The following is a 14,039-nucleotide window of genomic DNA, read 5'->3' on the forward strand; positions in this document are numbered from 1 at the left end:
CTGCCGCTTCTGGAACCCCTCGTCCCCCCAGGCCCTGCCGCTTCTCTTCCCACGGACTTTACACTCGCTGCGCACCCCTCCCCTCCCTGGCTACCCCTCGCTGCCCTGCCTGTCCAGGAGCCCAGCTCCCAGGCCGCAGCACTGGCGAGGGGGATGGGCAGCCGACCAGGGAAGGGGTGAGGGGGGCCGAAGGGGACCCGTGGTCTCCTCTCTCTGCCGCTCCTCTGGGCTAGGTCCCTTTCCAGGCCCTGGCAGCTGGGGAGGGGGAGGACAGGGGACAGCTGCTTCTCCCCGGAGGGAGGGGATTAACAGCACCTCCCCACTGGGGGACAGACTGGGTTGGCTGTGGTGCTTAGAGCTGGCCGGCCTCAAACGTGTTGTTCTGGGGGCTCCTCCCAGCGTCTGGCTGACTCCCACACTTGGGGGGCCTCTTCCAGAAAGCAGAGGGAGGGGGCCCTTGGGTGGGCCTGAAGTGTAGGCCCACGAGGGGTGGCAGGAGATGGGCTGGGCTCTGCCCCCCGCCCCGTCTCCCTGCCCTGGGGACCCTGGCCCGGCTCTCTGCAGGGTGGCCGCGGGGCTGGGGTGGGGGACCTGGGTGACAGTGGCGTTTCTCAAGGGCGCGCCCTGCGCAGCACACTTATCTGAGCACCTCAATTTTCCGTCCCTCTACGATCGTCCCATTCAGCTTCTCCCGGGCTCGGTCAGCATCTGAGCTAGTTTCAAAAGTTACAAACCCAAAACCCTGTGAGCGGAGAAGGACAGACACGGAGAGAAAGGATGAGAGAAAGGAAAAAAAAGGAGGAGTGGGGAGGGAGAGAGAGGGAGGGGGAGAGAGAAAGATGGGCGGGGGGAGAGAGAGAGGGGGGGGAGAGAGAGAGAAAGAGAGAGAGAGAGAGAGAGAGAGAGGGACTGAGTCAGGTGAGTTGAAGGAGAGGTCGGCAGCCCAGAGGTCTGTTCTGGTACCACCGGCAGGATGCCCAGGAAGGGTCCGGCCCCAGGCGGGGGCAGCTGCCAGCCTGGCCTGAGCCCGGCCTGAGCTGACTGCCTGGCGCCTCCGAGAGGACAGGCCAAAGCCGTGAAAGAGATGCCAACCCGGCCAGGGGCCAGGACTGTGTCACCCTAATGCCACCTGGGGGGCAAAGCTGGGTTTCAGGACCTCCTGGGGGCAGCCCCACCCCCCATCACCCTAGGAGCCTGGATGGGGGTCTTCTCTTCCCTGAGCAGGGAGCAGGGCCTGTCTTTGCCCACCCTGCGGCCGTGCCCACCGGCCTCGGGGCCAGCTCCCGGGCAGGCCGGCGGCCCCCTGGCGGGGCGGCTAGGCGGCTGGGGACCCGGGGCTCAGCGGGGGCGCGGACAGAGAGGTCCCGGCAGCTCAGACAGAAAGCATCGCAGCTGCAGCAACGACACAGACAGCGGGGTGGGGGGGCGGGGGGGCGGAGGAGCGGGGAATACAAGCACCCGTGTAGCTCAGGGGTCCTCGGGCTCGAAGCTCTCCAGGAAGGAAACGCACATTTCACACGTTAGCCTGGCGGGACCTACAGCCGGCGCTGTAATGGTGGCGGCCTCTGGGCGGCACCCACCTTGGAGCCCCGCTCGTTAAAAATGATCTCCACGTCTAAAATTTTTCCGAATTGCTGCAGAGACAGAGAGGGGGGGTGGGGAGACAAGGGAGGATGGGTTAAGACTGCCGGCCGGCCGGCTCGCCTGCTTCTCAGGAGACCCTCGCCTGCTGCCCGGGTCTGGCCCGAGCCCCCCTCCCCGCCCCCGGCCTCCTGCAGGGAGTAGGAGGGGCTCTAGGTGTAGCATGGTGGGGGGACGGGAGACCCCTCCCCACATTCTCACGGAGCGCGCATTCCCTGCCTGAGACCCGCGTGGGGGCCGAGGACCGGGGAAGGGTGCAGCGCGGTTGGAGTCCCTCTCCTCTCCCTGCCGGGACCTGCCCCAAGTTACCGACGGCCACCTCTAATTCACGCTAGAGGGTAAAGGGCTACAGATAGGTCCTTCCCAAAAGCCGATGGGCAGGAGCCCTCAGAAGAGACAAAGTGCTATGGACAGACCTGTGCTGCCAGTGACCTGTGCTGTTTGGGGCTGGGCTGTGTGGGGTGCAGGACAGAACTGATCGCAAACTCTACTTGACTGGGACATACCGGCCAGGCAGGCCCAGATGCTCTGGCTGCCCCCTTCCTGCCCCATCACCGGCCCAGAATCCCCCCGGGGCAGCCCTGTCTCTCTCACTGTCGCAGGAGACCACGAACCTGTGAAGGCCAAATCCCCGAGACCAGGTCCCGGGGGGGGCCCTTCCGAGGCCTCTGGTATGTGTAGGCGATGGGCTTCCCCTCATCCCACAACACTGGGACTAGGGTGTCAAAGGAGCAGTGACGTGACACGGAAGAGGACAGCAATGCAATCTCAACTCTGACGGAAGGCTGGAACAGGGCTGGTGCTGCCTGTCCTCGTGCGGGGACAGGTGGGCTGACGCTGTGGTGAGGGGACAGGGGACGGGCGAGTTGACGCCCTGGAGCGGGGGCGGGGACAGGTGATCTTACGCTCTGGTGAGGGGACAGGCAAGCTGACACCAGTAGGTGTCCGCTGTATGGGGAAGAGGGATGGGACGTGACCTGGGGACCGAGGTCAGGGCGAGCTTTGTACAGCGGCCGCTTTAACTGGGGACCCCCAGGATCAAAGGGGTTGGCAGCTGCCGGGGCCCAGGCCGAGTGGGGCAGAATCCTGATGATTCCGCATCCCAGAGGCCCCTCACTGTGTCTAAGCCCCCAGTCCGATGGGGCCTGGCCTCCAAGAAGGGGAGTGGCTGCTTGGGGCCAAGTGTGGGTGCCGGGTCCATCCTGAGTCCGCCCTCATGGCACCTCCCCTTTGACAAATCCCATCTGGGTCGGGGGGTGGGGTGTGGCGTGAAGGCGGGGCTGGGGTTCAGAGGCCAGGGGTGGGGGCGGGCACAGTGCTGGCGGCGGGAAAGAGGGTTTGGGGAGAGGGCGGAGGCGCGGGAAGAAACGCGGGCCAGGCCCCCCGGGGTTCCGTGGCTGCGCTGTTTGGGACGGATGGCCTGGCCGGTGCCGGCCTGCTCGCCCACCGGGCAGCCGCATTCAAGTCAAGCGGCCCAAGAGAGTCGCCACGAGACTGGAGGCCCGCCCTGCTGGAACCAACTGGGGGAGTCCAGAAGGACAGTGGCGCGTGCTTGCTTCCCACGGTTTGAGCGTCTGCCCGGAGCCCCAAGGACACGGGCCCAGAGAGGGTGAGTGCTCAGCCCTCGGGCACACAGGAGAGGCAGGGCTGGTCGGCTGCTGGGCCTCGTGGGGCCAGGAGGCCGAGCTGCCCCTCCCGGTGCCCTCTGAGGGCACAGGGGTCCTGGGAGCCCCTGTCAGACCGCGGGGACTGCAGAGTGATAACCTAGCGGGCGCCTGATAACCTTTGGGCCTCGAGGGGCCTCTGAGAAGCGCCGAGGACGGGGGAGGGGGGGTGGGGGTGGGGCGTGGAGGTGCCACCCCTTCTCCTTTCCACCCTGCAGGCTCAGGGCAGAGCTGGACCCAGGGGACCCCGAGTCGGGAGAGCCGGCACGGAGGGGCCGCAGGCACTCACCCCGAACATTTGCCGCAGGTCGGGGTCCCTGAACCGGAAGGGGATGTTGGAGACGTGTAGCCGCTTGGGCTGCTGCTTCTCTGTGTGGTCGGAGGAGTGGAGCGGCTGGCTGTCCGTCTGTGCCGCCTCGTCTGTCTGCTGCGGGGAGAGGACCCGGGCTGTGAGGTACCCCTCTCGGCCCCCGTCCCGTCCCGTCCGGAGGGGAGGCTCTGAAGGCCGGACCCTCCAACTCCCTGGGCCTCCCCATCCTGGGGCTGGGGGCCACAGGGGGGCCGGGCAGGCGGTTCTCACTAGGTGCGGCCCAGCGGCACCTTGACCTCCGAGGCCCCCCCTCCAGGCCTCTGCACGTGGCTGTGCCCGACACCACAGACGCCAACGTGGGGCCGGCGACCCTGGCCGGGTGCGCTGTCACCGCCTGGCTCAGCCCTGAGCACACAGGTCTGACCTTAGCGGTCCCTCGGCTGCACCGACTATCCTGACCCTCAAAGTCAAGGGTTCTCCCTTACCCCACGCAACCCAAGTTCTGGGAGCACGGGGGCCTTTCTGGCTTCCTAGGCCTGATGAGAAGCCGGGGAGATGTCAGAGCCCGGCCCCAGGCACGCACGCCCGCGAGGTGCTGCCCCTCGTCCTAGCCCCCGTGCTGTGCAGCACCCGGACCCTCCGCAGGGACAGGCCACCAGCGCACCAGCAGGCCGGCCCCCAGCCTGGTTCCGTCCCGGCCGAAGCACGGTGCCGACGGCATGTGGCTTGGGCTCCATCGACGTGTGCCCGGTGGGCGAGCAGGTGACCGACCCGAGTCTCACTGTGGCCCAGCTCACTGGCGAGGCGAGTGGGAGTGTCCAGGGGCAGCTATCAGCCAGCGACAGACACGGTGGGTGGCACCCACCCCGGGGGCTCCACTGTGTCCCCAGGTGCCCGGCAGGGATGCCAAGGCTTTCTTGGGGTCGCGTCCCCAGCACTCTGCGTGGCCTTGCGTCCTTGTCCGGGGTCTGCGCCTCGGACGGAACCTTGGCTGGAGGCACGAGGGGCGCCCTGAGCTTCTCTCTGCCCGGAGGGAGCGCAGGGGGAGGGTCCCCCGAGGCCCAGGCTGGACTTCGCAAGAGTGGTGGTGCTGGTGGCCGCGGCCTCCCTCACGGCTGGAGGAGCACGGACAGTGGAGCAGCGGCGACGGTCGGGGTGCAGAGAGCCCGGGGAGAGACGCCTGGACACCGCTTCCCACGGGCCTCCGAGAACTGCCGCTTTGCTGGTTTCCTTTCTGCCGGGTTTCCTTGCCGGCAATCGAGGGGGCGCTGGCCGCTACCACAGGCCTCCCAGAGTCCGGACGGGTGAGCAGGGGGAGGCCCCGTGCCCGAGGCTTCCTCCCGGCTGAGGAAACGGAGCCCGAGAGTCAGAGCCTCGTCCAAGGCGACGGCTAGTGGCCAGAGGTCTGTCTGTGGGCTCCTGAGTGGCTGCCCTCAATGGCCAACCGTTCATCCTTTCTGGAAGGAGGGGGCCGCTGCCCTGCTTCGGCACTCGGCCAGGAGGCCTCTGGCCAGGCGCCAGGGTGCCACAGGCGAGGGGGGTGGACGTCATCAGCTCCGGGGCCGCTGGTCCCTCGCACTCGGGTCTGCAGCACACGGTGTGCGATCCCAGGTGTGGTTTGAAGCCACCGTCCTCCTGTTCACCTGGGGACGTGTGTGGCCCAGGGAGGCCATCCCACGAGCGGTGGGCCCCATTCTGCTGAGTGTGTGTTCTCTGAGCCCTCCTATCGGGCTGGCAAGAGTGACGTGTGTCCGAGGGTGGGGCTGTAGGTGATGGCGGCGCCTGGGCCTGGGGGCCACCAAGCAGCCCCAGGAGCCAGTCTGCTGAGGCATCCGGATTGGGGGGTGGGTGGCAGGTCTGTGGGAGCAACGTCTGGCAGCTGCCTTTGGGCACCTGGGGGGTGCTGGGGAGCACCCGGGGGCTCCTCCTGCCCAGCTAGGGACCTGCAAATGCCCAACAGTCCGGCCCGCCCCGCCCCCCCCCCCCCCCCCAGTTGTCCTCCTCCCTTGGTCCCACTCTGCTGTGCAGAGAGCAAGCCTGTGCTAGTCCTCCAGAGGCTCGTGGGCGCCCCTGAATCAGAGCAGGGCCGGCCACGTACCCGCTGACTCTCCCGCTTTCTGGTTACGACAAAGTGTGGCTCTTTCCGTGCACTGGTCAGGGTGGGCCCAGCGCCCTCTGTCACTCCAGCCCCACCCAGTGCGTTTCACACAGCTGCGCCCTCAGTTGCTCCTGGGTACGGGTGACTAACGGAATCCCCCTAAATTTGGGGATTCGGCCGGGGAGGGGCATGTAATGCCGGCTTGGGGCCAGCAGAGGGCAGCGGTCAGCTTAGCCAGCTCGCACCCAAAGGAGCGGGGGAGCCCTGGGCACACGGTGGAGGGGCGCGGGAGGGCGCTGACGAAGTGAGGCGCCTGCGGCCTTCCTGGACTGAGTCTCTACCCTGGGCCTGTCCTCATAGCAGGGCTGAGCCCACTGTGAGCCTCCACGGTCCGGGGGCCTCCTCCGGGCCTCACCGTAGAGGCCTTTAAGGGGAGCCAGCTGAGGGCCAGGAGGGGGAATGGGGCGTCGGGGGGAGGTCATGTGGGATGAATCGTGAGTGGGGCCAGGGCACAAGCAAGAAAGGAGCCCCCTCACCCGAGCGCAGCTACACGCAGAGGCAGGTGAACGGGTCCAGTGGCTGTAAGACGGTAAGATGGGCAGTGTCCCCGGCGGGGAGGGGGATGCGGTGGGGGGTGGGCCGGGCTGTGCTGCCTTTCCCTGGGACTCCCCATTTCTTTCCTGTCCCTTTTAAAGCAATCTTTGGCCCCAGGGCTCCAAGGCAGGGAAGAATGAAGCAACAGTGACCACCTCCCCACCGGCCTCCCTCCTGCCCCATCTGGCCACAGCGTCCTTGTCCTTCTCCGTGTCACCTTAGCCATCACTCAAGGCCAGGAGCCGACCCCTGGTGGGTGGGAGGCAGGGTCCACATGCCACCCAGGGCACCTCCATCCCCAGAGCCTGCAGCCCCTTCACCTGGGGCTCCCCGAGGTCACTCAGCACTGCGAGAGGCCTAGAGAGACCCTAGTGGGGGCCAGCGGCCTGGCGGGCACTCGGGCAGCAGGCAAGGACCTGGCAAGCTGGCCTGGGAGGAGGCGTCCTCCACGGGTGGGTAGCCTCAAGCCATCTGTTTGCGACGTCTTCTTCGTTGTAAGGGGCAGCCCCCTCCTTGGGCAGAGCCCTGCGCTCCCACCGCGGACCCTGAGCCACGGAACGTTCTAAGCTCTCTGCCGGCCACTGCACCTGTTGCACTGATGCTGACGGATGGCCTTGTCTGTCGGCACCCTGCCAGCGTGGTGGCGGCACGCGGCTGAGTCTCCCCGGGCTGGGGGGACCGGGGTGGGGGGATACATCTGCTCTTCCCCTCTGCGCTGCGACCAAAGTCCACCCTTTTCCTTTTGCTTAAAGCTCCAGGAGCGAAGCACGCAGGGGACCGAAGGCCACAGCTCCTGCTAGCGTGGCACCTGCTGGCTGGGGAGGACAGAGAGGAGGCTGTGGTGAGCGGAGGACCCCGCCCACAAGGATGGGATGTGTGACCCAGCACGGAGGTGTTCAGGCTTCAGCTGGGAGCTCTGGGCAGCTTCTCTGGAAAGAAGAAGGTGGCTACCGGAATCTCAGAGCAAGATCTCCTCTCCTCCCAAGGTGGGCAGCCTCTGCCTGTGGACGCTCCAGGGGCTGAGTGCTCCTGGCCTCCAGTGGTGGCCCAGCTCTTTGCCTGGGTGTCTTCAGGTCCTCTGCAGGGCTCAGGTGGCCCCGGGGCAAGATGAGTCCCGGTCGCTCCTCCTCCGTATCCCTGGACGGAAGACCTACGGACCCTGACCCCCTTGCAGGGACTTGGAGAGACCCGAGCCGACCGAAGGAAGGTCAAGGCTCCCCATTCACCAGGCCCGGGCGCTCTCCTTGGGAGGCTCTCGGCTGGGAAGTGAGATGCTCACCTCTCGGCACAAATCCTTTCTGGGACTCCTGAGTCCCTTCCACGACCCACACTCTGTCCCATGACTGGCCCCCTGTTGACTTTTATGTCCTTGACTGGTGGGAACCGGTGGCCACCGCGGGGCAGGGGGGGTCAATTCTTCCGTGTGCCCCCAATGTTGGCTCAGTGCGCGCCCCCAACAACCGTCTGCCCAGTGAAGAAGACTTCATGCTTTCCCCCGTTAGGCCTCATCTGGTGATGCAGGGTACCAAGCAGGCCCCCTGGCTGGCTTCTGCCGTGCAGGTTTGCGTGGTCGGCCCCCCACTCTGAGGCATCTGCCCGTCTGGCCATCCTGTCTCCTGTGCTTGCTCCCAGGGCAAATTCCCGGGCCTCAGTGTCTGCTCACGAGGAGGTCACATCGCGGGAGGTTTGGCCGGACACATGCTTTCCCATCAGAACGGGCCCATCTGCCAGCAATGACAGTGCACAGAAAGGCCCCTCTGGCTCTGGTGTGAGCACACCCCGCTCGTGGGTTTCAGGAAGCAGAAGCAGACAGAGCGGCCCCAGAAGTACGTGTCAGCTCCGGGTTCCAGGACCCACGGGTGTCGCCCTTTCCCCCTGTAGGAACCCTGGGGGGTCCCCGCCTTTTCCCGCTGTAGGAACCCTGGGGGTCCCCGCCCATGGGACGCGGGGATGCGGGGAGTGGTCAAGTTGACTCAGACTGGTGGCAGTCCGCACGGGGAGGAGGGGCAGCGGCTGGGCCCCAGACGAGGGTCGGGGCCAGCCCAGCGGGCAGGTGCGCCCACACAGGGAAGGTGGGTAGTATCTGGATCCACACGGTGCCCCCACACCCCCGGCAGCCAGGCTGGAGCAGGGGGAGGGCTGAGGGAGCGCAGGGCAGGGGCGCCCATCGGGACGCTGCCAGGGCGGTGCCCCTCCCGGGCGGCACAGGGCGTGCTGGCCTCCTGCCCAACCCCTGCCAGCCAGCGCTGGGAGGGAGCCAGCTGGGACAGCCCGATGCCCCCAACGCCCTGGGGCGGGCAGGGGCGGGCGCCTGGAGGAGGCACTTGGGAGGGCCGGGGAAGGGCTGGAGCAGGCGGGGTTCATTCAGGCTGGTCCCCGGGAGGGGGCTGCCCTCGTGGGACGCCCACCCCCCCAGGCCGGCCGCTCGCTCCCGGCCACAATCCTTCGCTGTCAGGGAATGTCTGAGAAGCGGCCGGCTCAGCACTTTCTCCTCGGAGCCGCATTACGACCACATAATCAAGGCTCTCCGATTGGAGGGCAGCCGGGCGGGTACATTACGAGCGATTAGGAACGATCGCCGTGCCCGCAACCTGAGACACGCGAGGGGCCCCAGGCCTCCTCTCCCACTGCCCCGTCTCCGCCTGCGCAGACACCCGGGCCTGGGCCTCGGCCGGCTGCGGGGTCACTGCCCACCCGCGGTGCCTGGCCCTTGGTGTTGACAGAGACCCTTGGTGTCCGAGGCTGAAAGCCCCTTCCCCGGGGGGCAAGGACCTGGCTCCCCACCACGAGGCCCCTCCCGGCCCCTGACCTGCTGGCCCGCGCGGCCCTGCCGAGCCTCCCCTCTGGGTGGGCGTGCCCCCCCCTTCCCCGAGGCTCCAGGCTCCAGGGGCCCCCTTACCGGCACAGTCTGGGCCCCAGCGATGGGCTGCGTGCTGGCCTCGGGGCCCGGCTGCTCGGGGTGGGTCTGTGCTGGTGTGTACAGGGTCATGCCGTGCTCCGGGGGGACCGGGGTCTGGCCCGAGTACTCCTGCGTGGGGTGCGGAGGGGGTGGCGCGTACTCGGCGGGGATGCCGTTCTGTGGCGGAGGGGGGTACTGGGCGGGGGGGTAGGGCTGGGCCATCGCTTCAGGCGGAGCCGTGGCGTCCTGATTGCCCTGTGGGGGGAAAGAGAGTGGCTGGTTAGACCGTTGGCGGGCCCCGTCCCTGCCCAGCTTCCTTGTGAGAGTTCACGGGCTGAACGGGGGCGGAGGGGGGCGGGTTCCAGAAGCTCCCGTGGCCCCTCAGCATTGCCCAGGCTCCCTGGGTGGTGGACTCCCCGACACGGGGCTCCAGATCTGAGCCATTAGAGGGGACTGCCGGGGCGGCAGGTGTCTGGGGAGCTTAGGGCTCGAGACCACTCGTGCACACACTTGTCGTTGTCAGACCTGAGGCCACTAAAGTCACACAAAACCGTAGGAAAGGACCCCACGCGATGTCGTGCACCCTGTACCCAGCATCAGCCAGCGGTGACCTCTCGTGACGCCATCCCACCAGGAGACACTGATCCAGACAAGACAAGAACTCTCTCTCGTTACCCTTAGCGCCACACCCACACCCTCCTCCCCGATGAAGGCTTTCAGCCTTGATTTTCCCATTGGTAAAGGAGGTGAAGGAGAACCTCTGCCCAGAAGGTGATCAGAGTTGATCCCACAGAACTCGGAGTCCGCACTACACGGCCCCCCTGATGGCCCTGATGGTGAGGTGTGGTCTGTGGGGCACGGAAGGTTCTAGCTCTGTCTCAACGACAACCCTTGAGCACATCTCCAGAAGACCCCGCCCCACCCTTGCAGGGCTGCTGCCCCAGGCCCTGGGCAGGATCCCGGCAGAGCAGAGGGGTCTTCAAATGGGGAGCCTGGACGCAGCAGCATCACCTGGGATCTTATCAGCAGTGCAAGGTCTCGCCCTCACCCCAGACCTCCCGCTGCAACCTGGGCACTTGTGGGAGCCCCTGATGTGGCCCTGGGAGGAAGGGGCCCAGAGAAGGGACTGGGGTCCTCAGGCTGTCAGAGGGGAGGTGGTGGGGAGGGCGGGCTTTCAGCAGTCCCTCTGAGCAGGCGAGACACTCTCTGGCCTTCTGAGGGTGTCCCCAGGGGAGAGAATGCCGTCTCTGAGAATCCCGCCTGCCGATGTGGAAGGACCCCTGCACAGACTTACGGTGCTTTCCTGATGTCTCCCTGGGGAGGAGCCCCGTGCACTCCCATGTTGCCCCTGTCACGCCGACCGACCGTGGCGGGTTTCGAGGCTTGTTTCCTTGTCCACCCCTCCCCCTGCATGAGATAGGTGCTCCTCTGCCCCCTCCTTCATCAGGTTATACTCATTTACCCATAACTGTGGGGGCGCCAGGCCCCTGGCCGTGGCGGAGAGTCAGGCGGGATGGGCAGCCCGGCCCGTGCAGACTCTGCATTCCGGAGCGGGGGTAAATTCGGACAATTACCCAGAGCGTGAGGTGCCCTGTCCTCAGGAGGGTGTTGACGAACGCGCAAACGCCCTGGGCTGGGTGTTCTGTCTTCTGGCCGGGGCCCTGTCCACCTGCCCACCTCCCTGCTAGTGGGGGGCTGGGGGCCCACTCTCTGCCAGCACCCCCCACCCAGTGCCAGCCTCCCTTCTCAGCGCCCACTACCCCTAACTCCTGGGGTGACCCTGCTGAGCGCTGGCCTTAAGGAGCCGAAAATCCTGTCCTTCTCCTTCTCCTGTGCAAAGCTGCCGGGTCCCACCTCTGTCTGCAGAGACTGAAGCCCGGGCAGTGTCGGAGTTCCAGAGAGCAGGAGGGGAACACGCGTGTGCATGCACACACGTGCACGTGTGAGTGCACGCCCTTCGCTGGACATCCCCCCTCACCGCTCCAAAGTAGCCCGTGAGGTCCCACTACCTGCTGTGAGCAGACGTGCCGGCGGGGGAGGGGGTGGGCTCAGGGTGGGGAAGGGTCAGGTGAGGGGAGGTGGAGGGTTGGAGGAGGCCAGGGAGGGTTGGAGGCCAGGGAAAGGGGTGAGGGGAGCGGGAGGGGGCAGGAGGAAGAGGAGATGGCCAGGGTAAGGGGGAGGGCACTGTCAGAAGCCTCCAGAGATCAATTAACTGATAAATATTTGATCAGAACCTTCACTAACATCTTCCCAGTATCCCCGCTTCCCTACCTCCTCCAAGGCCTGGGAAGGAGGGGCTCTTCTCCCCTCCGTGCCTTCTCACCCCGCCCCCACCTCTCCCCAGCGCCCTCTTCCCTGGGTCCCCTCGGGACTGAGTGACAGCAGACGCCCCGTCGTTCCCCCGCCCCGCACTGCAGTGGCTCCCTGGGCTGGACACAAAGGCGGGACACCAGGCAGCATGTTTGTGGTTACTGAGTGCCGGGGTCCGGAGGCGTCTGGGTGGGCAGGAGGTGGCATTTGGGCCATTTAGCACAGGACAATAAATCAGCACGTCTGAGAACATGGTGCTCTCTGTTTTGCAGACATTAACTCACTTAATCCCCCTCCAACCCACAAGGCGAACAGCATTCCCCATTTCCCAGCCGATAAAACTGAGGCACAAGGGCTAAGTGACTGGTCAGGCTGCCACGGCAGGAGCTGGGAAGGCAGCGCAGGCTGCCCGGCCCTCAAACCTATGCCTCTGCCCCTCCACGCACAACTGTGGCCCTTCGCGGGGGTGTCTCTGTGGGGGGTGAGGTTTTACAGCTGAGTGACAGAGTTCAGAGCCTGGGCTACACAGGCAGGGCTCCCTCTTAGCCCCTGGGTGGCCCCGGGTGACCATCCATCCTCTTTGACAAGTTCCCTCAACCTGCAAGAGGTCGTCACGGTGCCCGGACAGAGGAAGTGCAGCATAAAGGCTGGTGACTGTTACTCGGGGGGTCTTGGGGAGATCCTCACCAGCCCTGCCTTGTGTCTCCCCCACATCCGGGCTGGAGGTGGTTGTGGTCAAGCGAGTGGCTCTCACCCTGGCTGCACACCCCACGCCTGGACCCCTCCCCAGGGCGTCTGAGTCAATTTACATCCAAACTTGCCCAGGAGGTGCTGATGTGCAGCTTGGGCTGAGGGCCCTCGGGCCGTACTTGATGGGAAGGCAGGGGGTACCAGGTGCACCCTGGGGGCGTGTCAACACCTGACCCACAGAGGGCAGCATGGCCAGTGTCACCACGTTCTTTTTCTTCCTTCTTCCTTGGTCTGCTGGGGCCAGAGTCAAGGAGAGGCTTGGCTCTGAGGCATGAGCCGAGCATCCTGCTGGGCTGGGGGCTCGTCTCAGCCGGCGGCATTTCAGAGCAGCCTGTGAACATGTCTGGCTCCCCAGGGGACTGGCAATTCCCAGAGCACGAGAGCAACTCACTCATTCTCTGCTCCCGCGTCCCTGCACTCAGCACAGCACTTCACCGCACTCGGAAGAGTCTCGATGCACATCGGATGGGTGGACGGGTGGATGGATGGACAGATGGATGGATGGATGGATGGATGGATGGATGGATAGGTGGATGGAAAGATGGTGGATGGAGGGATGGTGCATGCAGGGATAAATGGACGGACCAACGGACAAACAGGTAGATGAATGGACAGATGGATAGGTGAATAGATGGATGAGTGGATAGAAGGATGGAAAGATGGATGGATGGACAGAGGATAGCATGGGTGGATGAATGGATGGGTGGAAAGATGGATGGACAGATGGACTGACGGACAGATGGATGATGGACAGACAGGTGGATGACTGGATGGATGTATGAATGGATGGGTGGAAAGATGGATGGACAGATGAATGGATGGGTGGAAAGATGGATGGATGGACGAACAGATGGATGGATGGACAGACAGATGGATGGCTGGATGGATGTATGAATGGATGGGTGGAAAGATGGATGGATGGACAGAGGATAGCATGGGTGGATAAATGGATGGGTGGAAAGATGGATGGACAGATGGATTGACGAACAGATGGATGGATGGACAGACAGATGGATGACTGGATGGATGTATGAATGTATGGGTGGAAAGCTGGATGGATGGATGGACAGATGGATGGATGGACAGACGGATGTATGAATGGATGGGTGGAAGGATGGATGGATGGAAAGACAGATGGATGGATGGACAGATGGATGGACAGATGAATGGATGGGTGGAAAGCTGGATGGATGGATGGACAGACAGATGGATGTATGAATGGATGGGTGGAAGGATGGATGGATGGATGGATGGATGGATGGATGGATGGATGGACAGATGGATGGATGAACAGACGGATGGATGACTAGATGGATGTATGAATGGATGGGTGGAAAGATGGTTGGATGGACAGATGGATGGATGGATGGATGGGTGGACAGGTGAATGGATGAGTATCTGGACAGTTATTATCCCACTCCCTTTCCCTCTCTCGTGTCATCACGTTAGCCTGATAAAACCAGTAAGATCCAGCTCTGCCCACTGTACTCCACGGCCCACACCGTGGGAGAAAAACAGAAGACCACCCTGAACGATTCACTTAAGTTCACTGACTCCTGATAGAAGCAGGCCTGGCATTGCCACTCAGCTGTCGCTCAGCTCTGGGTGACCGGTTAACTCACCCTCCTCAACCCTCCCTTCTCCGCTACCCTCGCTCTTGGCGATAAACGTCCACACTCACCTGTTGGCCTGCCTGCCTCATATCCTAGAGCCCAGCCCTTCTCACCAACACGTGCTCACGGTTCTGGTGACCCACTGCAATCCCTCCCGTGA

The 14,039-nt window shown here is 64.7% G+C and overlaps 1 protein-coding gene across 11 annotated transcripts in view; it reads right to left on the minus strand.

Annotated features, from left to right (window-relative positions):
• Positions 1–14,039, minus strand: part of RBFOX3 (RNA binding fox-1 homolog 3) — a 458,058-nt gene that overhangs the window by 12,140 nt on the left and 431,879 nt on the right. For 8 of the 11 annotated variants that reach the window (XM_042917397.1, XM_042917401.1, XM_042917398.1 and 5 more), the window contains 4 exons: positions 9,207–9,461; positions 3,595–3,732; positions 1,581–1,634; positions 650–742 (listed from right to left, as the gene is read on the minus strand). In XM_042917397.1, the coding sequence (XP_042773331.1) occupies positions 650–742; positions 1,581–1,634; positions 3,595–3,732; positions 9,207–9,461 (540 nt within the window). The remainder of the gene's footprint in view (positions 1–649; positions 743–1,580; positions 1,635–3,594; positions 3,733–9,206; positions 9,462–14,039) is intronic. The other 3 variants (XM_042917406.1, XM_042917396.1, XM_042917403.1) reach the window with 2 other exon arrangements.

The sequence above is a fragment of the Panthera leo genome, chromosome E1, assembly GCF_018350215.1.
Source record: "Panthera leo isolate Ple1 chromosome E1, P.leo_Ple1_pat1.1, whole genome shotgun sequence".
Classification (NCBI taxonomy): Eukaryota; Metazoa; Chordata; class Mammalia; order Carnivora; family Felidae; genus Panthera; species Panthera leo.